A 25,857-nucleotide genomic window follows, 5' to 3' on the forward strand; every position below is an offset into this window, starting at 1 on the left:
TTCCATGTGCTTTCATAGGGCTACAGTAAGCTAAATATTAAAAAATACCCCACTTTTCTTTAAAAAAAAAAAAGCCTACAACTTTGTATCTAAAAACACCCAGGGTAACTTATTTCAAGATAAACAGTGATAAAAATATGCCCAAACTGTTCCTCTGAATGCAGCATGTTTTGTGTTTTATTTCAGTTTTGTAAAATGAATGCACAAAAGGTCAATGAATGTAGACAATTTATTTTTGTTTTATTTATTCATTATTTTATGTACACTTGGTATTTTTCAACACAGTCAAAGGGAAACAAGTGCAAAGCAAGGTAAATATTATAGGTTGAATACATCTGAACACACTTCTGTCATCTCTGAATTAGCAGACACTGACAACTCAGTGAGGACATTAATTTCAACCTCTTTATACTGGCAGTAAGAGAAAAAAACCTGTACAACACAGTACTACAACATTTTATATGACTCAACGTGTCAGAATAAACCAGGCTTCATTTACTAAATAGAAATAATTGGTGTGTAAATATGTAATTAACTTGTGAAGATTAAAAAACCCCCTACCTTTGAGTTAGCTGTATAAGGCATTAGATGATTTCTCCATTACAAAGTCAATCACTTATAAATATAGGCCTAGCATCTCTGTTTTACGCGTGTTCAAGTAAACCCTTACCTTATACCACAAAAACATACTGAGTGGTACGAGTCAAAGGTATTTAAAGGAGGAGCAGCCAGGTATCCGTGCCTGAGCTGTGTCTGCACATGCACAGAGACCTTTGGGTTTACACAGAGAGAGAAGATGCAGTAGTCGATCTGAAGAGAAGTAACACACTAATAACATACCTGCCATTTACGACTGGTCATTGCTTTGAAATGTAATCAAGTACCTGCATAAATATAATAAAATGCACAAACCTCAGAGTGGGATATTTGAAAACAAATATACAGAAGATGCTAAGGTAAACGCTGCTAGTATACTAAGAGGAGCACAAAACAACAGAAGGGGTTAATGCTGAATGTGTATGACTGCCCGAATGACAGCACAGAGAACAAATCTGGAATCTAATATTGCACATACAGGCGCAACTCTTGGAATACTGACTATATATCGGACTGCAGTGGTGCAATGTAGTAGATGTTCGAGCTTTGTGGGTCCACGTAGCTTAATATCAGGAAACTAATGAAAACAACATTCATGAACCACCCCCACTTCTGGTTTTGCTGATGTCCTGGTTTCGGCTGGGATAGAGTTAATTTTCTTTCTGGTAGCTGGTAGAGTGCTGTGTTTATCACTGTGTGATCAACAGTATTCTCATACTAAAACCAAAACACAGCACTGTACCAGCCACAGTGAAGAAAATTAACTCTATCCCAGCTGAAACCAGGACAGCTAACCGCTGCCTTCACCATACTTTAAATATACTCTTATTAGCCTTTCCAACCTAAACCGTCTAACATCTGTTGCTCAAAGGACCTTAGTAGGAATCTTATTGAAGCTGGTTAGGACTTGCATGTTCTCATCTGTTCACAGTAGCATTTTATACTTTAGGGCTTGAACCACCATTATAAGGTGAAAGTAAACAACCTCGGTTTGGACACTTTTGCAACAACAGTACAGAGGTGAACTATCTAAAAGTTAAGGAGCCTTGGAACACAAGCAAGAGTGGCTGTCCTCGTTTATGCTAATTTGAATTAAAACATTTGCACAAGCAATGTCCTCCCACCTACAATTTCACTGAAGTTAAATGCCCTCTTCCGTTTGCTGGCTTTAATATCTGACTTGGGAGGGTGACAAAAACCAAGAAAACCCCCAAAACCAAAAAAATAACAACCACCAAAAAAAGCAAAAAGCTTTAAACACTCAACTACTAGAAAACAAAAGGTTTTCTAGTTTTAGACATTTTGTAGGGAGTGATCAGATACAGTTCAACCAACAGAACAAAGAAACTGGTGGCTTTTGATGGAAGCAAGAGAGCTAGGGGACTAATAGGGAGCATCCTATTCCAAATCCACACATGCTAGGATTGCACGCGTAGCTCAGGAAACTAGTTTCCAATAGAAGTTTTACGTGGTCAGCGTGGTCCCTCAGCTTCTCCAGAGGTCAATTCAAGACCTCAATTTAAGAATGGTCTCCTGCTCTGAATTACCGAGTGGAGGAAGCTGCCTCTCCAGAGTGAAGGGACTCTAGGAGACCAGCTTCCTAACTTTAGTACCTATCCTAGATATTTAAAATTAGATGATACAAATATCCTCCAGGTATAGAAAATGTGCTTAGAGGCAATTATCCCTTTTGTCCTTCTCGACTTGATATTAAAAAAACAGGCATAACTTGCTTCTGGAGCTTATTGCCATAGCATGCACAGCAGAGCTATTTACAGATGGAGTCTGGAACTGCTCCCTCTATTGCTGCTCTTCCACCTTTCATAGAAATTAGTCCCTTTAAAAGTTAACACAGTAGGAGTTTGTTGTAACCCTAGTCGGACTCCTACTATTGCAGCAGAAAAGGGAACATACTATTAATTCATCAACACAGTACAAGTATTTTGTTGCTGGTTATTTGGGGGGTGTGTGTGGTGTGTTTGCAGAGAGACACCTATTATTTTAAATCCATGTGCTGGGTTCAGGTATTTATATTTGGAGGCCTGAAGATGCCATTCCTTCTCATCTGCACATCGGAATAAATGTGAGCAGGAGATTTCCCCAGGCACTTCACACACCTCACTTGCAGGGATCAGGCCAGTCTCGACACACCCCGACTCCAATATCTGCCTGGTAAGGAGATGAATGCAAAACGCCACAAGATGCTCAAGCGCTGCAGTGGCTTTATGCTCACTAGGAAGAACTAGAACGAGACCATCACATTGATTTTGCTAAGGTGGCTCAAGGGACAGCTGGTAATTAGGACTTGTCTGTATATGAAATTTAAATCAGAAAGTGCATGCCCCCCCTGCAAACACACCGCTTCCTGGTTATTTTAATTCACTTCCAGTAACTCTTCCAAAGTAATCCTGAGCATAGACTAGCCATTAGTTTCCAAGTCACAACCAAACTGTTATTTTTAATTTGCCTCTATTAGTTTCAGAAGACTGTATACGTGCAGAAACCTGTGGCACTGCCCTGAAGAAAATAAATCTAAAGAGACCAAAGTCTGATAGAGAGAACCCATCTCCTGATGGTGGGCAGAGGACTGCACTACCCAACAGCTCTTGACAATGGTGTAATGGTAAATAAATGCACAAAATGATGGTAATTCACAATTATACACTATCACCCTAAAATGCTCAGACAGCTCAGTGTTTCATACACTTAGTCCTTTTTTTCATTTGAGTTCAAATTTTTGTGTTTTGACATTAAGAACAGCTAACCACTATACTCAGTTTCCAACAGGGCAGGCAGAAACAACAGGCACCTAAGCCATGGTAATCCCAATTTATTAGAAGATCTATGTAAACTAATACTAAAAATATGCAAACTAAACTGTCCCTAATGTACTATAGACAACTCCGTTTCTAAACAGAAACTATTGCCAGTACGCAAGAACAGGGATATTTACCTTAGTTCTTGGTCTAACACTCAGACTTCAGAGTGACAATAATACGCCTGTAAACTGGTCGTGTGTGTCGTACATTGCAAAACTGTATGTCAAAACCAGTACCAAAATTTTATTTTAATAAGTTACACTTCGATTTTCCTACTAACCTAAACCAAGAAAAATTACTTCCCTTAAAAACCCCCAAAAACGGAAACAAACAAATGAGTAAGAATCCTGTGACTGTTCTCGACATTGTAATTTCCTTCAGACAGGTATTATTTCTTTTTCCCCACCCAACCATCTTCAGCAATCAGTACACTGTGACAAACAGAACAACCAAATGGCAAGTCTCAGATCACAGAAGCACAGCGAGGTTGAGGTTGGAAGGGACCCCTGGAGGTCATCTGGTCCAGCCCCTTGCTCAAGCAGAGCCACCTCAAGCTGGTTACCCAGGACCACATCCAGACGGCTTTTGAGTATCTCCAAGAATGGAGACTCCACAGACTCTCTTGGTCACCCTCACCATAAAAAATGCCTTCTTGTGTTCAGTCTCCTGTGATTCAGTTTGTGCCCACTGCCTCTCGTCCTGTCTGTGGGCATCACTAAGAAGAATCTGACTGCCTCCTCTTCATTCCCCACCTCCGTCAGGCATTCCTATACATTGATATGATTTCCCCTGAGTCTTGTCTTATCCAGAGCCTTTTTACCATTTTTACCCCAAAACTGCAGTTGATTTGTCCTCAGAAAATGACCAACTGCAAAAATCCTAAGCAATTAAGTCTTACAAATGTCTGTGTGCGCATGCACAAAATCATTTAACAAAAAATGCAGCTGGGCAGCAGTAGGTGAAGAAAAAATATTTTTACGTAGTTCATAAAAATGAAACAGAGACATGAGGAATCACTGCACAAGCATGTGTATAGAAGGTCAGTGTTAAGAGCATCTAAACGCTAAATCTTGACTTAGAAGTATGAGCATGAGAAATTAAATGGGAAACTAAATTTCTGGGAAATATAACAGCTGATCTAGAACAATGCACTTACTTTCTTCACGTCTATAAATAGCTCTGGCTACCCTTTCATGAGTTCCCAGATAAATCTGGATAAGACTCCTTTGTTTCTTTTCTCAACTTTCTTGACATTTGCATTTCTTCAGTATCCAAGGAAAAAGAGAGAGCTTTCAAATAGTTGAGGGTTTTTTATTTGTTTGCTTTTAGAAAAGGGGAACAAAACATGCAAGAGAAGAACTTCATTCCTCACAAAGGGTCCTCTTCAATTTAGGATGTCTGTCCTAACTGGGCTATTTATCATTCTTAAATGAAAACAAGACAGGGAGAAACTAGAGCTACTCAAACTAAAATAACAGTACTTAGTCCATTAGCTAAAAAGGAAAATCCCACCAAAGTCCGCTATTACTGAGGCTGAATCTACTTAAAAAGAGTCACCTCTTGCCGAGGCCCTTCGGTCTCGGCCCTACAGATCACAAGGATCTGTAACGCACAAGACTCATGCCTCAGCCCCTCCTCACGTCAGTTCTCACAACCTGTCCCATGCCTGGTAATATTTAATAAACAGCCCTTTCTTGGGCTAATGAACATGTAAATCAATGTATTAAGTCACCCCCATACTCCATGTAATAAAATGCTACATTTCATCTCGTTTTTGTAAATTTAGTAGTCCTGCAGGTGTGATGTGGGAAACATATCCCATAAGATGCAGTAAGTACACACAGTAAGAACCAGGACTAAACACACATTTCTTGCAAATGCACAGTGGGTAACATTTCTGATGACAAGAGAGCAGTGGAACTAGTCAGAGTCTTGATCATAGGTATATGAAAGATTATAAAAATATCTGCAATACATTAATTACATTTTCCCATTAATTTCATGCATTTACAGAACTATACACACATAGCTAGTTAGGTACATGAGATTTTAAAACAGGGAAAGGGGATGCATTTCCACCAAAAAAACCCCCAACATCCCAGACATACCACAGGCATTCATTGGCAAGGGACTCCGGGGCATAAGCAGATCCTGGCATTTAAAACACCAATTTTTCAAGTTGTCAGCATCTCTTTAATTTGCTTCTTTCTGGAAGGATTTTAGAGGATTTTGAGGTTTGTGGATGGATGTTCCAGTCCTGTTTTTTGCTATTCCAAGACAGGCAGTACAACGCTGTATAGCATGAAGCTCAGTTTAGTATTCTAAAGCAAAGTATCTAACCTGAGCTAAATCACAGCTTCCAGTCCTCGGAAAATTATTCATTTTACTTTCCTTAAATATCTATCTTAGGAGGAGATTAATAGGTCTCTAGAGGTCCCCAGATTCCTGCCTTAAATGAGGTGTCTAACTTTCAGAGTGCTAACATTCAGTGAGATGAATTCTACTCACTGTGTACTGTGATTACTGGACATCTTGTATCTGGAAAAGTTGGCATCAGAGCCCCAGGGAAAGAATCAGTCTTTTTTTTTTTTGTCTGAAATTTGGGCCTCCGAATACATGGGGATTATAAGGTCCAAACTCCTATGCAGAACTGTTCTTCCATATAAGTACTTTAGTGAGCAGGACTTAATCAACTGCGTAATTTAAACAACAGAAACACCATCCATTTCCATAGAGCTATCTAGCCAGACAGCTCAGGATTATGAATACAAGTACACTCTTGAATTGAAGCCTTCAAGAGTTGGGAAGATGCTTTAAATGGTAAAATTATCATATTAATATTAAAATTACCAAAAGAATGACATACCTACCTACACACCATCCCACACCAATTTCGTACAGATAGTATGGAAGCACCCCTTTAGTTTAAAAACAGGAGCACTCCAGAGCAAGCCTTTTTTTTTGGTCATGTTAGCAGTATTTTTTTTTAACATCTGTTGCCAAAGCACATCTTCTGCAATGCTTCAGAAAGACAAGATTAAAAAAATGGAATATCCTTAAAAGCAGAATTCAGATAACATGACTGAGGGATGGTCCAGTGTTGGAGATGACAACCCAATTCCAGAATAATTCAATTCCTTTGACCGAGGAACTAACATTATTCATTTTGGACTAAATGAAACTAGAACAATTTCCCTCTATATGACTGCTTCACAAGGAGACAGTCCACAGTAGTTATCGGACTTCGCGTTCACACTCTACCATACCCTGTAACACCTTTCACGTGTAGACAAACCAAAAGGCACTTCGGCAAAGCAACACAGGAAATCCAGCACACCTCCTGCCCATGGTTTTCCTGCTGCACGAGTGGAGAGGGACTCAGTCTCCAGGGACAGTAAAACAACAGTTGAAAACAGAACTGCTATGAAACACCTTTTGCTATTACATTCACTTCACAAAGTAATTTCTACATTAAAAACTTTGAGATTTATACATATATGTATAGGTATTACACACAAAGAATCTTCATGTATACACACAAATGTGTGTATATATATAATCTTTACATATAGATGTATAAATAGATATACACACACAACTTTAAAATAACAGAACTAAAAAGACAGTGATCTATTCTTGCTTCTTTGCGATGTATAAGGAAGGTCTGAAAGCATGTTGTTTTCTTTATCCTGGAAATACGAGGAATATCAAGTCTGGTCTATCCCCTCTTTGCTGGAAGACTTCTTGGAGGTATAAAGCCATAGCTAAAAGAGCTTCTTACCCACTGACTGAAGGTTAAAGTCTACAACTACAGATGGAAGTCTTTCCCAATTATTTCTCAGCTATTTGAATTATGTGTTAGCAACTGCTAAATTTTAAACAGTCCAAATAAAAAGTAGACTTCAATTTCTCTTTCAAGTGACAACAGAGAATTCCTGACCAAACCAATTTCAAACTGAAGGCACAACATAAGAAGTCCTTTAGTAAGAACAAAACATCAGTTTAAACCTCCTTTATACTACCTAAAAAGCAATGGAGAATGAAATCCTTTACACATACATGATTACAAAAACACTTATTTGATTCACTAATGCTGTAGAAATGAAACTATATTATTTACCAAGTTTACTGGTTTGAAGGCACAATGGCTATCACTTCATCCACATCCCATTCTATTTACAGTGAAAAACAATGGAGGTTCTCTAAGAAAAAAAGGATATAAACACAGATGCACCCTGAGAAGTGAAATTTCACAACAAAAACATTTGTTCTGAAATACTGTTCTTTGTAAACTCCCATTATCTGAACCTGTGTTCTCCTACAACTAGGACAATAATGTTTAATAATCAATTACAATGAAAAATATTACTTGTAGATAAAAAAAACCATGAAAAGTTCCCAGAAAAATAAATCAACCTAAACCTGATTGAAAGAAATGAGGTCTCACACAGATTCACACCCAAGCTGACACCTGTCAGTGGGGAAGGAAAAAAAAGGTAAATCAATCTGAATATCTCTGACAATGTCCAGTTTTCTGGAAATAAAAATAATGGAATGGCATAATCTAGTTGGAAATCCCATAGTGCCATCTGTGTGGAAGGAAAAAATAAAAAAGCCAACTGCACATGCCCTTCTTTGGATCTGGAATTCCCCAAAGAATCTGTAAAATTTAAAAATCTGAAGGAAAAGGTCTTTTTATAAAATCAGATAAATGTTCTGTAGCTGTTTCATGACATGGTTTATAAAGTATTGGCACCAGCACAAAGAGTTCAAAGCGTTCTTTCAGGATTCATAAAGATCGTCACATCTTTAATGATTTGTAGCAGTCCTCTAGTAGCGGTTGGTTATTTACTGCATAAACTGAAGTATTCTTTGCCAGTAATCTTCGGTGCAATAATGTACTTCTGCCAGACATATTTTCCTTCTTATTCCAGAAGGTAGTAAGTGCCATCAATACAAGGATAGTGGAGCCAATATCACATGACAGGCTATATTTCATGGTCCATTTTCGTCAACAATGGCTACAAAGGTAAAATTCTGAACTCAAGCTGTACATAGCAACATTAGCAGTGGTATTCATGGAAAAAAAAGATAAAAACTTCATCCAAGGAAGTGCAAAAGGAGGAAACCTCTAGAATTTGTCCATCGACACCATTTTCCTTCTCCAGAGGCTAAACAGTGTTAAAGAGAGAGAGTGCAATAGTACATTGAGCAATCACCTCTTGGAAAAAAAAACCCAAAAAACCCCAAACCAAAACAAATCCAATACTAAGATTTGGTGATTATTAAATTACCAAATTGTATTGCCCTTGTTTCAAACTCACTATATTTTCATTGCTGTTTTACTGAACAAAATGTGTTTTTACACTTGACAGTAGATTTGATGCCAGTGTAAGGGACAGTGGCTGATACATTATTCTAAGTTCTGTTTTGTATGGGACTTTGCATGATAACCAGATGTATCACAAATCAAGTCTTGACCATGGACAGAAATTTGAAAAGAAAATTGCTCTGGAGTTTTCTACACATTACCAGTTACAACACTAAGTACCTGGCTCAAACTTTATATCCAATACCAAGAAGCAGCTGGCAATTTTCTCTTTCGTTTCTGCTCTAAGTTGAGGTGGAAGATTCTTGCATTTATCTGTTGTGCCGCTTAGGCTGGACTGTAAAACATCACTACATCTAATTCAGGTGCAGGAAGGGAGAAAAAAGTGTCAGATATGATTCGCTACCAAAACAGTGAAGACAAAATGTCTTTTCAATCCATTCTTATACAAGCATTAACAGGTTTTCAAAACAACTCATTACAGGCCAGATCATAACATCTTATGCTACAGGCCACACTAGAATGCTGCAGTATGTGTGTATGTATATACAAATACATCTGTATACATTTTTATGTACACACACACACACACACACAAACATACACATAAAAAGGAAGCACCCATCTTTCTTACTGCTAAATACTGAACTTCTGCTTTCACCTATTAACACAGGATATTAACATAGTTGGTGTGTAACACCCTCTGAAGGGACATTTAAGAAGACATTATTTTCTTCTCATCAAAGTCACACATATGGCTGGTATTTAAAAACATGCAGTGCCACCAATTAACACAGTAAAACAATTCTTACGTACAATATCAACTCTTTAAGAAATGCATAATATATTTAAATATATTTTACCCATTTGTGTAGATACTTTCCACTATTTTGTAGGGGATTTATATTCTTCTTAAAAAAGTCTGCACAAATTCACAGGAAACAACTCTGTCAAATGAATTCCACAGCAGCATATGTGGTGAGTCACTGGGTGAAACTCTTTTTTATGAACACATTAGGAAAGTTGGCATTCAGTTCTAGGACAACTCTATTATCAATCTGTGAACAGAAGGACACATCGAGTAAAGAAAGATCTTTACAAGACTCCAGCAATTTTCTTAAAGATGCAGGGCTTACCATCCTCGTCCCTGTGCAAAAACAAAAAGAAACAAAACAAACTGTAAGGTTATGGAGAACAGTCTTTTTTTTTTTTAAAGCTGCTAGTACCGTGTCATGAAAAAAATGCTAATATAACACGATTTTTATTTAGATTATTTCAATGAGATTTAAAATTAAAAGCTGCTTAGGGGTAAAATGCAGAGTTTTTGCCTTTAAGAAGCCCATTGTACTCTCCTAACCCAACTGTTTAAGTGACTCCATCATTTTCTACTGGGAGGCAACTTTACAACTTCAAGGGGAATTTCTCACTACAGAAGCTGACCCTGAGTACCCACAGCTACAAGACCTCCCAGTGACCAGATGATGGGCTCTGGCAACAAGCAACACAGTAGGATACACTCATGCTCTCATGGCTCTCCTGCTGACTGCAATGACTGGCACAGCACATGAGCTATTATGGGCTACTCCAATTCCAAACAAATCAGCAAGGCTTCTAGATACCATACTCTAGAGCATGGGCATTATGCACATGCAGGGGCGGCTGTTCAAGAGGCTACCAATCATATATATATATATACACACACACACACTAACTGTAATAGAAAACATATTATTTACCCTGCTAAAAACACGACCGCTGTGACTGAACTCCTAAGTGTCACACAGGCTCAGGTCAAGCATTGGATTGAGTCAGGAATCAAATAAACAGGTGTTTGTAAGCATGCATCCACACACCCATTATAGCTGATGGAAATCTGGTCAGTACAGACAACGGTGCTCAGCACGCAATTCAGCTGACTGGGCACTGAGGCATGATTCAGTTGCTGGAAGTGCCTAGTGCCCCTTCGGCTTCCTTACACCAGTGTAGGACATCTGCAGAGCTGGTAGACAGGACACTGACCCACAGGAGGTGACCCACACCTGACTGGAATGTCTGGAAGCCAGGCAGGTTACTCTGGGCAAGTGAACAAAGCCTGGATGTCTACAGTGGGCTAAATTGCTCATCCAGCTTTCCTGGCTCTAAAAACAGTTTATACATCCAACATGACTGCAGACACCCCCTGGTAGACACTTCAACTTAGACAGCTCTGTCTGGAGCTGAACTGCACCCCAAAAAGTAATCTAGTCCAGAACCTTGTCTATGGCCAGGGCCAATAATGCTTACAAAAAAAAAAAAAAAAAAAAGGGCAGATTTTTAAAGCAGGTTTTCACTGGTGGATCTTCTCAACTGCCAAAACTTACCAGTTTAGGGATTTCTGAAGACACCTGTCATGAATATTACTACTTTTCTGAACTTCTTTATACTTATGGCCCCTTGACATGAGTTCTACAGTTTAACTACATAATGTTAAAAAAAAAACAAAAACAAAACAAACAACAAAACACAGCCTTAAACCCACTGCTTATTAATTGCAATAGTTAGGGGGCAATGAATCATAAAGAAGATGTGGGAGATCATTGCCAGTTCACTCTTTCTACCTCGTTCATAATCCTATCTATGGACATCTCTTCTGTTCCCTCATGACTGTTTTCCAGACTTTTGTGTCTCAGATGACCCCTGTTGTCTTGTTTCTGCACTAATTTAGTACTTTTGAAATTGGATGACCAGAACTGTACACTGAACTGAGCACAAAGTCAGTAACTATAATGAGATCTTATGGTGTTTCTCCACTTCCTTCCTAAGAAATCCTAACCTTCTGTTTGTCTGTTAGAATGATGCTGAGCAACGAGCTGATGTTTTAAAGAAACTGCCTACAGGATCACTCTCCTACAAAACAGTAACTAATGTAAAGCCACCCCCCATATGCTTAGTTAATATTATTTTGCCTCATGTGATTACTTGGCACTTGATGGAACAGTTTTCCTCCTGCTTTATCATCTGTTTACTAAGTCTTGTAAGATCATTCTGCAGTTTTTCAGCATCAAGTTCTTCAGCTTAAGGTTTTTCTACCCTCAATATCTGTGCTTTACCCTCTGGTACAGCATTATTCACCCCTTCGACTGGAGTACTTATAAACAGATCAGTAGAGACCCATGGTTGATCACAGTAGTAACATAACTTCACTGTGGAAAGAGATGATATATTCCTTTCCTCTGTTGTCTCTGAAACACTCATTACAATCCAGGAGAAGACGGCTAAGTCAGAAATGCAGAATAATGTTGGCTAAAGCTTTCAAAAATGCAATCCCCTATGGACTGGATCAGTGCCCACTTCCACCAAGAACTCCAAGGAATTCTAAAAGATTGGAGAGGTGTAACTATCCTCACGGGGACCCAGCTCTCCTTCCAAATACCATAATGGCCTTCATGTCTACTGACTGACTGACTTGCTTATGGTTGCAGCTGGTTTACACACAGCAATAGACAATTTTACTGTTTTACAGCTTCTAATGTGCACCCTTTACAGAAGATTTTGCCATGTTTGTAACTCTTCCCTCCCTAGTGCCGAGGCTGATTTAAGTGACAAATCACACACCAGAAATAAGATTTCCACAGTCCTGTATCTGAGCTCATTTAGAACTGCTGCAAAAATACCATTTAGCCCTAATAATTTATTATTGTTCAATGTATTGATTTGTTCAAAAGCTTTCTGTATTGGCATTCCAATTTGAGGCAGCTTTCCAGGCTAATCTCCTGGAAAGAATAGCTCTGAGGTAGCAGCCTGCTTCATCCCCCTTTGCCATGAACATTAATGGACAGACCACAGTTCTCCTGCAATGGTCTTCTCATATCTGAGCAATCCTTTACTTCTGGAGCTGCCTACCAACCTCAGTAACTCTCCTGTAAACTTCTAACAAATCCGAAACACAATTTTAGCATTTACCTTTATAGCCAATGGTTCCTTAACATCTCATTCTGCCTTGCTGTGATTTTGTTTCACTTTCTAGAGTTCATTTTCCTATCTTTCTTCTATGAACAGGATTCATTTCCAGCAAGATGCCTCTGTTTTCAGTAGTCTCCTGTATTCTTCTTTGTAAGCACGTGGGTACCCGAGTGTGGTCTTTGCTTCTTCTATGGTAGGCTCTCAGATTAGTTACTTTGAGGCATCATTTAACATCACCTGAAAACAGTCTTTGCTATCATGCCCCCCAGTTTTACCTCATCCACGCAAAGGTAATCAAACCTTGTAATTATTATAGTGATTTTTAACTCCCTTATCATATGATCACTGTCACCACAATCATCTAGTGGTGGATGTAACAGTCCCTGTAGCCATACACAGAAATTCTGTAATATGCTTTACTTCACTTGAGCATAATTTTGCCATAGTACCACTGTCCCACCAGCAGGATCTGCTCTACCATTCCAACCAAAACTCCAGAAATGCCACATTATGCTACTCATCTTTTTTCCACCAAGCCTTAAAATTGCTACTGCATCAGCACCTTCATTTAAAACCAGTCTCATTTTACACATCACAGCTTTTAAGCTTCAAGATCCAAATATATGTTTCTACAAAAATGCTAGATCTAGATGCCTAGCCACACATTTTTTTTGTGTAGGATGTTCTTCATTCCTTCCTACCTGAACTTCGACAGTTCTCCTACCATTTCATCTAAAACTAAGATTTTTAATGGATTCGTAACTAAGTAGGCCATCCTAAATTACATGCTTTACTGCACCTGTTTCTTTTTACCTCCTCAGACAAATAACTTTATGTTAATAAATATCTTTTTCTAAAAGCTAAAAAAGCCAGTAATCTAGTTGGGGTTTGGTTACTCACACCAGGGGATAAGCAAACATCATCCACAACCTTACTTTTATTTACACAATGTACAATTAGTCATATATCTTAAAAGCACATTCAAAAGCATTTCAGAAGTGTAAAACAGCACATTTTCCTTTGCCTTTGGAAGACTGACAACATATCCTGCTAGTTACCTATATAGTCCATTTTTCTAGAGTTTGGAGACTGTTACTAAAACTTTTCCTACGTGGACTAATGGGCCATTTCTCAGAATACATACATAACCAGTATATTAAAATACACTATTTAATTTTGTTGTTCAGTTTATTCCCTGAAAAAATTCTCTGGTATCACATTTGTAAACAGCATTTCTGAGTAATTATTTCTTTGCTAGAACAATTATTTTTATTAGCTGTAAATTATTTCATTTAAATCTATCATACATCCAAGTTTTCAAATTCTAGAGCTGTTCAGGAGACCTGCGTATGATGGCTATAAATATTGCCAGTGCCCCAATTTCTAGGGCAGGAGATACTACTACACACCAAATAATATTTAAGAATAGAGACCTTGAAAATAACTAGCACAATTCCCTCAAGTGTTTTTACTTTTCCTTTCCTCCCCTAGACCAGCCAGACTAGCCTTTTATTCTTTACAATGTATTCAATCTATTGCACACAACTGAAATTCTAAATTTTAACATGCTACACATTTTCATGTTTGAATTGACTAACTACATGTTGATGCTCTCAAGATAAAGCTGAAAACTCTGACAGCTGCCAAGGGGGCCGCTGGGTTTTCTGTTGCTCAGGAAGGTGTGGGAGGTGTTGGTATGTAGATAGGAATACATGAATTTTGCAGTAACAAGGCTGTCTACTTTTCATTACTCTTTTTGTGCAGGACAGAGGCAGTCAGGACTTCTGGGGAGCGAGGTTAAGATGACTTATTCTTCGTCCTTGACAGCAGCTGGTAGCCCCACAGCAACACAACTAAGCAGCTGATACGACATGCAAGAAAAGCTTTTGGCATTGCCAATTCAGGTTGCCATCTGACTCGTCACATTGCTCAACACTGATCAGTTTGAACACTAGTTTTTAACTACAGATCTAGAGGTGTCCACCTAACTTCTGATTGCACTGGATGATGTACTCCATCACTACAAAACCGTCAGATGATCACAGCTGGATCATTCTACTGCAAGGTGGAAATCCACCATGTCAGTCAGTGGAAAGGATGTGGGCAGAGAAGAAAATGATATTTGTAAGCAGGCAGCTCAGTATGTAACGGGTAAAAGAAAGCTCAGAACTCAAACTTCAAGAAGCACACCCTCATGTACTCAGTGATACACTTACATCATGCTTCCTCTTCCAAATTGTATTATGACAGAGCAGATATGGATCTAACTCATGATTTATTTTTTAACAGAAATTTACTTTCTGAAGTATGTTTATAGAGCCCTTGAAAACTGGCTATTTTCATTTTCTACAGAGTCCTCTGATTCTGTAACAAGGGTACTACCAAACAATAATGGAGAGACTAAGGAAAGGGCAGACAGGTAGCAAGCTGCAGGACCTACCACCTGAAAACAGCATCCAGGGTATACGTAACATCTATTTTGTAACACTTAAATGAATGACACACAGTTCAACAAGATTTCCTTCAGAGGCTTAGACTCCTCCAGTCCTGAGGCAATTGTGTTGATAAACAATCTATAACTGAAACAAGTTTCCCCTGACAAGTTCCTAAGTTCTTCCAACTGCAGAGAGAAACCAGTACAGTATTGTCAATGCTGGTGACTGCAGTGCAAGGTAAGACATTCTGATCCCTACTTAGGTAAGTGCCTGTATATATCAAAAAAACTCAAGCTTTTACACAGCTTTGTTGAAGCGAAAGAAGTTCCCTTACAGCATGCACTGCTAACCTAGCAGCAATACTTCTACACACTTCACAATGCATGTACAAGCCAGACATTTCTGTACTTGGGAGATGACAAAGGATATAATGAGAATACCTCTCCTTCATTCACATCATAGAGAAGACCCACTGTTCAAGGTTATTCTTGCAAAGCTGAGAACTGACCTCAGGCCTCTAACAGCTTCAGACCTGTTGCCAGACTTCTTCAAAAGGACAAAAACATGTTAAGCATTTATATAGCTTATAGTAACAGGATAGCCCTACATCAGCCACCAAAAGTTAAAGCACATACAGAGATACAGAGATTTATGACTTTCCTGGTACTCCTGCACTGTGAGAGACTAGCTCTTTAGTTCAGACAACAGCAACTTCTGTACTTACATGGGAACGCCTTGCAACTCCACCTCCAGATGACCCGATGTGGTTCTACCTGACAACTCTTTCTTTTAACCACAGACTGTAATGGTTCCCATAGTCAAAGAAATGAACACAGTTTCCTTGCTGTTGCCAAAAAAGCTGGGTAGCTCCTCCATGTATATCATGTCACCTTGTACTGACTCATTTACAGCAGAAGACAACCTTCCCCCCCCACCTACTAAGTATTCCTCTGAAGGAAGAAAGCAAGATCTAGAGGTTGATATTAAGTTTTTTGGTAACATCTGGCAGGTAATTCAACTGGATATCCTCTGGAGAGCATCTACCTGAACCAAACATGCAATCTCACTGGGAAAGGTTGGGTACAAATCCACGTGACTCAGGAATGCTGGTAAGCACCCAGGGAACAGAACAAATTCCTTTTCCATGTTCACACATTATTTTTCCACAAAAACATTGATAAGATGTTAAACTGAATTCAAATGTGAATTCAAACACTAAAGGAGAAGTGTGGCAACAAACCTTCACTGCCAGCAGAGAGGCAGCAGAAGTAGCAGACTATCCATAGGCTTAACACAGCCGAACTATTCATTGGACAGCCTCTGGTGTAGTGAAAAGGTCAGAGCACTTTGTGGGCAGACACAATGCCACTGTAACAGAAATGCATGGCAGTGGGTGGTGAGGAGAACATGTGTGTTTATGAAAGACTTCATTCACTATGCTGTTTCAAAATTTTTCATGTCTGAATAGAGAAATGTGCCCTTGATAATCTAGCTACAAAACAGACTTCCTTAGGGACATGCAGAACACAATACCTCCTGTGGACATATACATCAAGTGTCTACAATTTTTACTAGGTGGAGATCAGTTTTTATCTCTTCATCCTCCTTTCCCATGTTGGTGAGAAAGCAACTTTCTCAGTAAGAGATGAGTAAAACCATATTTCATGGTAGAATAGTGTACTAGCTATACTGGAGTGACAGCCTGACACTAAACGATACTTTTTTTTGTAATGAGAAACGCTGAGAGCCTTAAACTTGCTTGGAATATTATTCAATTGAGGGCTCTCAGTTATTTCCAGCGTCTCTCAACCTAAACATAAGATTTTAATTAAAATTATTAAATATTAAAAATATGCAGTGCTGCTACTTTCTTCCCTTCAATTTAAATCTTCCCCTTCCAACTGACCCTGTGAAAACAAGTCAGTAAAAGCATGAAATTTCTCTCACCTTGATATCACAAATATCACTGCTGTTCTACGCTATTTTAAAAAGAAAAGCTCATATTTCACCATAAAAAGAATAAATTCAGTATCATGAAAACCTGCATTTTTCAAAGTCCTTACTCAAGAGTCCAAAGTATATTTACTTGAGATTTCTAAAAATAATTTTAGCTACAGAAGCTGCAGAAGATTAGAAATTTAAGATTTGCTATGCTTTTTGCCCCATGTCACTTCCTTCCCACCTTAGTAGAAAGTCCATTTTAAGCTTTGCTGTTAACTACCTTTTCCACTTTCATGAGTCAAATTCTCTTCCTGGTAAAAGTTACAAAGAAATTCAATATTATTTGGTGTATCTGTATTGCACAAAAGCAGAAATCTGTTTATTGATCCCAGACTCACACTATAAATATACTTTGTCACACTTCACAGAGATAAAACAACAAACAAAGGCAGAAAGGAGAAGGAATTGGATCTTCTGAAAGTCAAAAGAAAGATTTCAGTTAAAAAAAGGTCATGAAACGAAAAGTTATTGGAAAAATCTGACACTAAATCTCAGTTTAAGCAATTCATACTAAGCAGTCAAGTTACATGGTTGGTATAAATCCACTGGATTCTAAGCTAGAAACTCACTGCAGTGAGTAAACCTTCCCTCTGTTTTTTTCATATGCTAAACCATAATTTTAAGAAATATTTATTTAAAAATATGTCTAGAAACAGTTTTGTCTTAAGGACTCCTTTTTAACTGCAAAGCTTTTGAGACACAGTACGAAATATACCAGTATTTCTACATTTTCTTACCCAATATATCCAGCTGCCGTAAGTGCGTACAGTTAGCAGCAAGCTCCTCAATGTCTGTGTCACACACAGACCTGTTGGCCGTAAGAAAGAGCTTTTGCAAGTTCGGGAGTTTACGTGCAAGGTTCGTGAAACAGCCTGTACTGCTCTGTAATGTAGGGCACCAGCCAAGATCGAGTTCTTCCAAAAGCTGGCAGCCTGAAGCCAATTCTGCTATTCCGCTTTCAGTTATGTTTTTACATCTCCACAAATCCAGACTGCGAAGTTTTTTGCATTTTGCTCCCATCATGCTCGCTATAAGATCATAGTCTTCAATCTGCAAGGAAAGCAAACACTTTGTCATGTATACCATCTTTCCAGACATACATAGGTGTTTCAAGATTTGCTTGCTAACACACCTACAGATCTGTCTTGAGCATTTGTCATTTCTAAAGAGCTCTGAAAATTATTCATTGTAGAGTACAGTCAGGTCTACTTTTACAAAAAAAAAACCCAAAACGCAAAATAAAATAAATTTCCCATCAACCTCCAGACATAGGTGTTTTTCAGGTCGCTTAATTCTAAAGATGAGTGAAAATGCAGTGAAAAGCTCATTTTCTTTGAAAAACCCCTTCCTTTTATTGCACAGTTGTTTTTCCTTCAAAAGATGATTAAACCTGTTTTTATGACCATAGGCACTGCCACCATAAGCACATGCAGACTGAAGAATATGCTTATTTCCATTCTAGGTTGATCAGCTGCTGCATCTCCTTATAGAAGCCTTATTAGTTACCCTTGGCAAGCCAAAGGGACTGAAACAGGGTCCCACCATACAGGCAGAAGGAATGAAATCCACTAGCAAAAACTGTAGAAGACAAGGGCTGTTGGAAAAACATAGTCACTCTGCCTTCGTCTTCTGCCCATGAGTCAAAACACGGAAGGCTGAGCCAATTCTGCTTTGTCACTTGCTTCCTGAACGACAAGGTCGGTCAGCTAAGTCTCCCTGATGAAAGATCTGGTGTGTCTACCACCAGGGACAGCAGCAAGCCAGAAACCCACTACATACAGCTCTGGCATGCACATGCAATACAGCTCAGGTGAGTGCCCTGCAAGAATCCTATTCTCTTTCTTTAAATCTGTGAGTACTCTCAGCACGCCTACAAGTCAAACAGCTTTTGCTGAAAATATTTCCCTCATGGTTATTACTGTAGGGCCAGACACAAGTGTTAGTCTTCTAGGAATGATGATTTGGTCTGAATAAAAATAAATAAGTCTTGATTAGTTTTGAAAAGAAAAAGTGATTATGCATATAAAGAATGCCCCAAAATTTAGGAAGAGGCTGAAGAACTATGATAAAGCCTACAAGCTATGTTTTAGGCCTACTAAACTAGTATGTAAACCTTATGTATATGACTAAGCTGCATTCATCTTGGACCTTTCAAGAGAGTATAGTATAATGTCAACTTAGCATTTAGCATATCTTTGTGAAACAGAAATCCAGGTCTAGTTCCAAAGCAAGCGTGCACGCACCCCCACACACACGCACGCACCCCCCCACCATGGTATAAGTACTCACCATGACGCAGCTGCCCAGGCTGAGGTGCTGCAGCTCCGAGCAGAAGTTCAGAATACTGAGCAGGGCTGTTTGCTGCCATGGGGGAACACATCAGAAGGAAACATGAGAAGGGAAACAAAGAGAAGAGGTCAATTAGACATTAAAGGCTGTCACCACATTTCCTGAAATACAGCTCAGAACTCTGTTACAGACACCACAAATGCCACTTAATGAGTCCCTGGGTACTCTACCCATTGACTGGCTTAAAGCAACAGTAATCGTTACAAACCTTTATGCAAGTCACTTTGGATGTGGTTTTGCATTGACCTGAAGATACCTACACACCCATGACCTATCCGCTCATTTCCCATAGGAAAGCTGCTGCTGAAGTGTGGCAAGTTCAAATAACAGTCAAGGCCAGCCCGGAAACACAGAGGGCTGGCGACATACCAGAGCAACAGCGGAGGCTCTGACATTCGCTGATCAGCTGCAGCCTGATGGAACTGCCAATAGAGCTGCGCAGCATCAGGACCGAGCTGGTGACTTTAATGTCAAAGGAGTCTCCATGCTGACAAGGATGCTGACAACCATTGAGCACCTGTCACTATTTGCATGCATACTCAAACAGATATAACGTGTATTTTACAGTCATGTTCCTGCCATTTAACATGGCCATTCTTTTCAGAAAGTACTGCACGTTGCTCAGCCTGAAATTGGACTGGAACATCAGATGCATCTTACAAAATCTAAAGTATACGGCTGTTCTGTTCCACGACAAGGGAAAAATCACGTGTTTTTATTTGTGTTTCTAAGACAGAGAAAAGACCTCTTCTGCATTGTCTGTAGCCATATTTTGTTTTGCAGTTGGAAATACAGACAGTGCAAAAAAGAACATAGCCTGGGATTCACATCAAATAGCTGTGAATCAATCTTAAAAGATCCACCGCTTTGTTAGGACTTTGTAATGTATGAGCTTGAAAACAGGAGTAAGTTTCACAGTATATTAACAATACAAATCTTTGGATGTCTACAGGATCTACACTAGTTTCTAACAAAAAAAAAAATCCAAGCAATATATAAGGGACAAAATAATCTACTACTAATAAGCAGAATTCCTACAAGAACACTAGTCAACAGTATTTGTATGTAGGGGTAGTATAATTTATACATATATATATTTTTTAAATATAAATTTACGTGTTTTCAGGTAGTTTGTAGTAAAGCGCTTTACTTAGCTTCCTCAGTTTGTTATATTCTAATGAAACGTGGCAGGAACATGATGTTTGTCATACCACTGTGAAGACATATCTGATCCCTTGCACTGAAAGGCTGGCAGACACAGAACAGGGACATAGCCTGGGGTACTGATGGTGGCCATTTCAGACACCTAATATAGGCGCCTCCAGGGAGCCATGAGAAATACCCAACACTTGACGTGTATGGAACCTCAGCTTCTGGCTTGGTCTTCTAAGATTTGATTTCCCAAAAGGCAGCCTAAATGCAGACACCGTGAGTAAGCCTTCCTCACATATATCTTTGCAGGGATCTTACAAAGCCACTGACTGCTTGCTTGCTTTACTTTCATTCATCTTTTTAAAGAAAAATGTAGCTAGGGCATTAAACAAAGGCATTAAAAAAGTCATTATTAAAGAGGTAACACTTAAGAACACTTTAAAGCTAGGAAATGTGTAAATACCCAATATGTTTTAAATAACATACTTATTAAGCAAATGTTTCATTTGGATCATTACACCTGAATAAACAAGTAACTCCAAGAGAATGAGACAGAGTCTTTACTATTTAACTCGGTGAAAGCTACGAGCTTTAGAACCTACTCAGGTGCCAAATTACAAGCAAAATCCCCAAACAAACCTTAAATATCAGAGCTAAATAAGTCAGTTGCTGACTGTACACACAGTTCTAAACAGGGTTTCTGCAGGTATTCAGGTGACTCCACAGGAAAGTCAAATACCTTGATGCATTCTACTACAGTTTTTAGAAATGGTTTCCAGACTGGAATTTAAACACTGGCCTGAAAGAATGTGAAGCAGCAATATCTTTCCTTAATTGACATAAATGGTGCAAAAGTGAACGGTTATTCTGACCAGCTCATAGCATGTGAGATCAATTTCATACTTCCTCTTCTTCAGAGAGGGGTGAAATAGGTAAGAAGACTAATATTCATAATTATCTTGATTAGGTAACTGAGCTACTTCTGTTAACTTGAACAGGAATTTATGTATACCTTTTTTAGTCCCTCTCTAATATGAGGCGTTGCTTCATGTATTGATATGCACCGAGTCCACATTTTCAATGGTCTTTTCACAACCTATAAAACCTAAAGTATTATTTTAAACAATTATTTTAAAACTCCAAACAATTTAAAAAAAAAAAGCACTAGGAATGGGGGTAATAGAAGGGAGCCTGGTAGAACACCATGTCACACTGTCACAAATCATGCCAAGTCAAGCCCAAGAGTAAACAACTACTTACTTCACATTAATTATACTGCCTATATTAATTCCTCTTCTGGGGTGCATATATGCCTACACACAACAAATCCGATTTCTTTCAGAAGTAGTGTCTGTTCTTCTGTAACTGAGGTGGGGTTTGCATATGTCAAGAATGAAGAAAAAACCCGTTGTGCGTGCCTAGTTGTGCCTCAGTCAATTGAGAATCCAGGTGGCAAAGGACATGAAAATAGCAGGAGAGAATGGCAGCTCACAGAATCCATATGCACTACATGTAGAAGGACTATCATTGTAATAACCTGTCTGTTTCAAGCCATCTGTCTGTACAATTCATCTCTCTGACTTGTAATACTGGATGAGTGATAGCAGTCCTATTTAAGCAAAGGAGAAGAGCAAGGCAATCACCCGACCCTGAAGCTGTAGCACAGGCCAAACTTCTGATGTTAGAGTGCTTTACAAGAGGAGCTAAGAGGCCACCTAAACTCTGGATCAGTAAGCTTTAGCTTGGAAAGAGTCTAATTTCACTTTCTCAGCCAAGCGGAGACAGACAAATGAAAGCCTCATGTAATGCCATTCTTGAGCCTAGTAGCCAAAACATGTACAGTTTGGAAATTTGAGTTTTCCCTGAACCAAAGGTAAGGTTTGGCTTCATACCAGCTCCCCTTTACACAGACTGAGAAAAGAAAAGAGTGGATGATTTAAAAAACGAACAAACAGAAAAACAAGCCCAAAAAACAAAACACCAAAACAAAACAAAAAGCTCCACTCTGGAAACAAGGTAAGAAATACTTTTTCTTTGCGGAGTAATGTATGGCATGGCTTCAGTGATCTAAATGTCTCCTGCCATCCAAGCCAAAACAAAACCTACTAAAACAATTAATTTTTATAAGATGGCACAGACAACAGGAAGAGTCAGAAGGGGCCAAATACAATAGTCTGCTCTATCCTCCATTCCCAGGAAAAGGTCTTTTCAGACGAAGAAAACACACAGTGCAGGAGTTGCTTTAAGAGAGGAGACTCTGACATCAAACTGATGAGAAGGATATGATACTGCTGCTAAACACAACCTTACAGAGCAGATTACAGAAATATTTTAGGCCATGGCAGTTAGTCCTAAACCTCAGAAAACGGAAGCCGACTGCCTGAAAAGCCTCTGAAGTCTTTATGAACAGATCAGACAAACATCTGTCAGAAAGGACATCAATAAAGTTGACCCTGCCTTGGACAAGAGATGAGACTACCGCTTGAAATCCTAACTTACTCCACATGAGAGAGGTGAGAGGTCTGTCCAAACATGGAAGTCCTCCACTCTGTAACACAGACCAGCCTGGAAGACATTTATATGTTGTGTATGCTTCAACTATATAGCTGATACTGAACTAACCTGTATCCTACCTGCTTTTGTTAAGACCTCAGATATCACACTTAAGTTTTGACTTGGATGTTGCAAGAGTGTTGCTGGTTTGAACAGACAACACATCAGTGGAGAAACCAAATACTGGTGCCAGAGTAATACACTTGGCAAGACTGAATCTTGATTTTTTTTTTTTGCATTCATGATCCAGCAGCAAGTGCAAATCTTTTCTGATGTTAGTACGATAAGGAAAGCATCCAACAGATAGCCTGAGCTCAAAATCCATTTAAACAGAAAACCTTTCTGTTTATGGCAGATGTGGCTCACCTGTGGAAGATGCACTTTGAATATCTGACCATTTACTCACTGCAGTTTCACTGTCAAGTAGCCAGAGATTAAAATAAAAAAAACCACACAAAAAACCACAAACCAACCAAAACAAGAGGTTTTAAAAAAATACAAATGATGCACTATAATATGGCTACCACGTAATGGCTGCGCTGTAATAAAAGGCATGAAAATAAGTTCACCACAGTGTGCCTCTGGAATATTAAAGGAAGACAAACAACAAAGTTTTACTTTCAGGGTTGGGATAGGGAAGAAACAGTCCGCACCTTTTTATAAACTTTCTTTTTATAGAGAAATCTTTAAAACTACTTTTAAATTGTTACTTTTTATGCTGGGAACAAACAACGGGCTGTTTTTTTCCCCTTCTCAGAAGAACTGTGTCTGACAGAAGTTGGGAATTCTTCCAGCCCCTCAGTGAAACAACTTGAGAGCCTAAATCTTTTAAAAGACTCTTATTCTCCTGCAATTTTTTCTTCAAATTTTACAATGAAGTGAACACTGAAAGTAATCTTAAAAAGTCTCATTAAAGACTACTTCCTGCCTTCTTTAAATATGTTTTCCCTTGCTTGCTATGTTTTTAATCAGAGCTACTAATTCTCCAGTTAACCTCTTTGTCAAGAAAAAATTGAATTATGCAGGACTTAAATTTTGGGGGTTTTAACATAAAAAAAATTAAGTTAGGGGTAGAAAAAAAAAAATCCTTTAATACCCGACCCTGTTGTACTGTGTGAGATGACAAAGTTTTTTTTTTTTTTTCCTTATCATTTCCAAATGACATCATCATCTCTAGCCCTCCCTGCCCTATCCCCCCCAACCCATCTTCTCCACTTATATTCAAATACTTATATAATGTTAGCTGCAGGCAGATATCAGATAACATGCCTACATTTGCAAGCCCACTACAACAAGAATAGCGCATTTTTCCACAATATCAAAGACCACAATTTCTTTTTCATATTTCTGTTACTTACCTCTCCATCAAAAAATGCATCTTGCAGAGCCTTTGCAGTGAGTTGCCTTTGCATATAAATTTATGAGGTTGTTATATTTAATAACAGATTCTATCACAGTATTTACCCATGTTTCTAGGTAGCATTTTCATCTTACTCTACAGATCTATGTTAAAATATTGTAAAAAATATTTGCTTTTAAGTTAGAATCAGGGTCATTGGGACTATATTAACCAATTGTCCTGGATAACACATTTAGAAAAGCCTATTCCACAAACAATTACTTTTTCAAGAGACAAACAGGAAAAGCATCAAAAGATTTGATCAGCCAGCTAGTAAAGAATTGTGAAACCCCAAATATCCAGTACCTAATCACCAGCTATCACATGCTGTTTGCGTACAAATCAAATTTACATTTCTCAAAACATTTAGCTAAGAGTCAATACAGTAATTAGACAAGTACTATAGGACAAACAGTCAGTATGCATTTGATACTATGCTGTTACATTTTAGGGAGCCTATTTATCTGACAGAACACCTGACAATATTATTCCATTTAGTAACAACTAATAATCTGAGTGAAAACCCAAGACAGAAGAGTCAACCTTGCCTGAATGAGGAGGGGTAGATGTGGTAACAAGGAGGTAACTCTGCAGGGTACTCTAAGTATTCTGTCTTCCTAATAAAAGTCATAGTCAATGACTTTTGAATTAATTCCTTAAAATTCTTGGAACCTGAGAGGCAGAGGGAAAGGAGAACTGGAGAACTACAGACTGAGGCCAGACCAATGAAGTCTTCCATGTCTCTCTCAGCCCATCAGTCACATCCATATTCTTAGAAGCTGATCCTTCAAGCAGAGGATATTCTCAGAATATTCTCAGAACTGCACAGAAAGGTTCCTCAGTTCACGATCTAGGCAGGAGCTTCCCTTTTGTTCCCAAAAGGTTTACATTTACAGCAAGGGAGGTTGGGACCAGCTGACTCAGCCAAACACACAATTGTGGGAACAGATTAGATCAAAACATTTCAAACTTCGACACACACATCATGAGCGCTACTTCTAACACTGCAGAGACAAACCCCCTTCCTGTACAACTGCCTTGTCCTGCACACACATTACTGTGTACAAAATTACTTTGGGAATTCCCCTTATAGGTAACGCAAGGCCTCCAACATGTCACAGACTATAACTATTCTGTTGGAGAAGTGATTCATACCGCATATATAAAAGACATGAGAAGTCCGAATCATGTCTTTCTGCATGCAGTCACAAAATGAAGATGATACAGAAATAAGCAAGTTAACATGCCAAACTGGTTAAGAACTCCTTCCTTAAAATAGTA

At 38.7% G+C, this 25,857-nt stretch overlaps 1 protein-coding gene across 8 annotated transcripts in view; it reads right to left on the reverse strand.

The window, feature by feature from the left end:
• Positions 1-219: 219 nt before the first annotated feature.
• FBXL4 (F-box and leucine rich repeat protein 4) overlaps positions 220-25,857 on the reverse strand; it is a 70,626-nt gene continuing 44,988 nt past the window's right edge. For 4 of the 8 annotated variants that reach the window (XM_075087324.1, XM_075087327.1, XM_075087326.1 and 1 more), the window contains 3 exons: positions 19,413-19,484; positions 17,861-18,173; positions 220-9,892 (listed from right to left, as the gene is read on the reverse strand). In XM_075087324.1, the coding sequence (XP_074943425.1) occupies positions 9,729-9,892; positions 17,861-18,173; positions 19,413-19,484 (549 nt within the window). In that variant the 3' untranslated portion in view covers positions 220-9,728. The remainder of the gene's footprint in view (positions 9,893-17,860; positions 18,174-19,412; positions 19,485-25,857) is intronic. The other 4 variants (XR_012659596.1, XR_012659595.1, XR_012659593.1 and 1 more) reach the window with 4 other exon arrangements.

The sequence above is a fragment of the Phalacrocorax aristotelis genome, chromosome 3 (genome assembly GCF_949628215.1).
Source record: "Phalacrocorax aristotelis chromosome 3, bGulAri2.1, whole genome shotgun sequence".
NCBI classification, from domain to species: domain Eukaryota; kingdom Metazoa; phylum Chordata; class Aves; order Suliformes; family Phalacrocoracidae; genus Phalacrocorax; species Phalacrocorax aristotelis.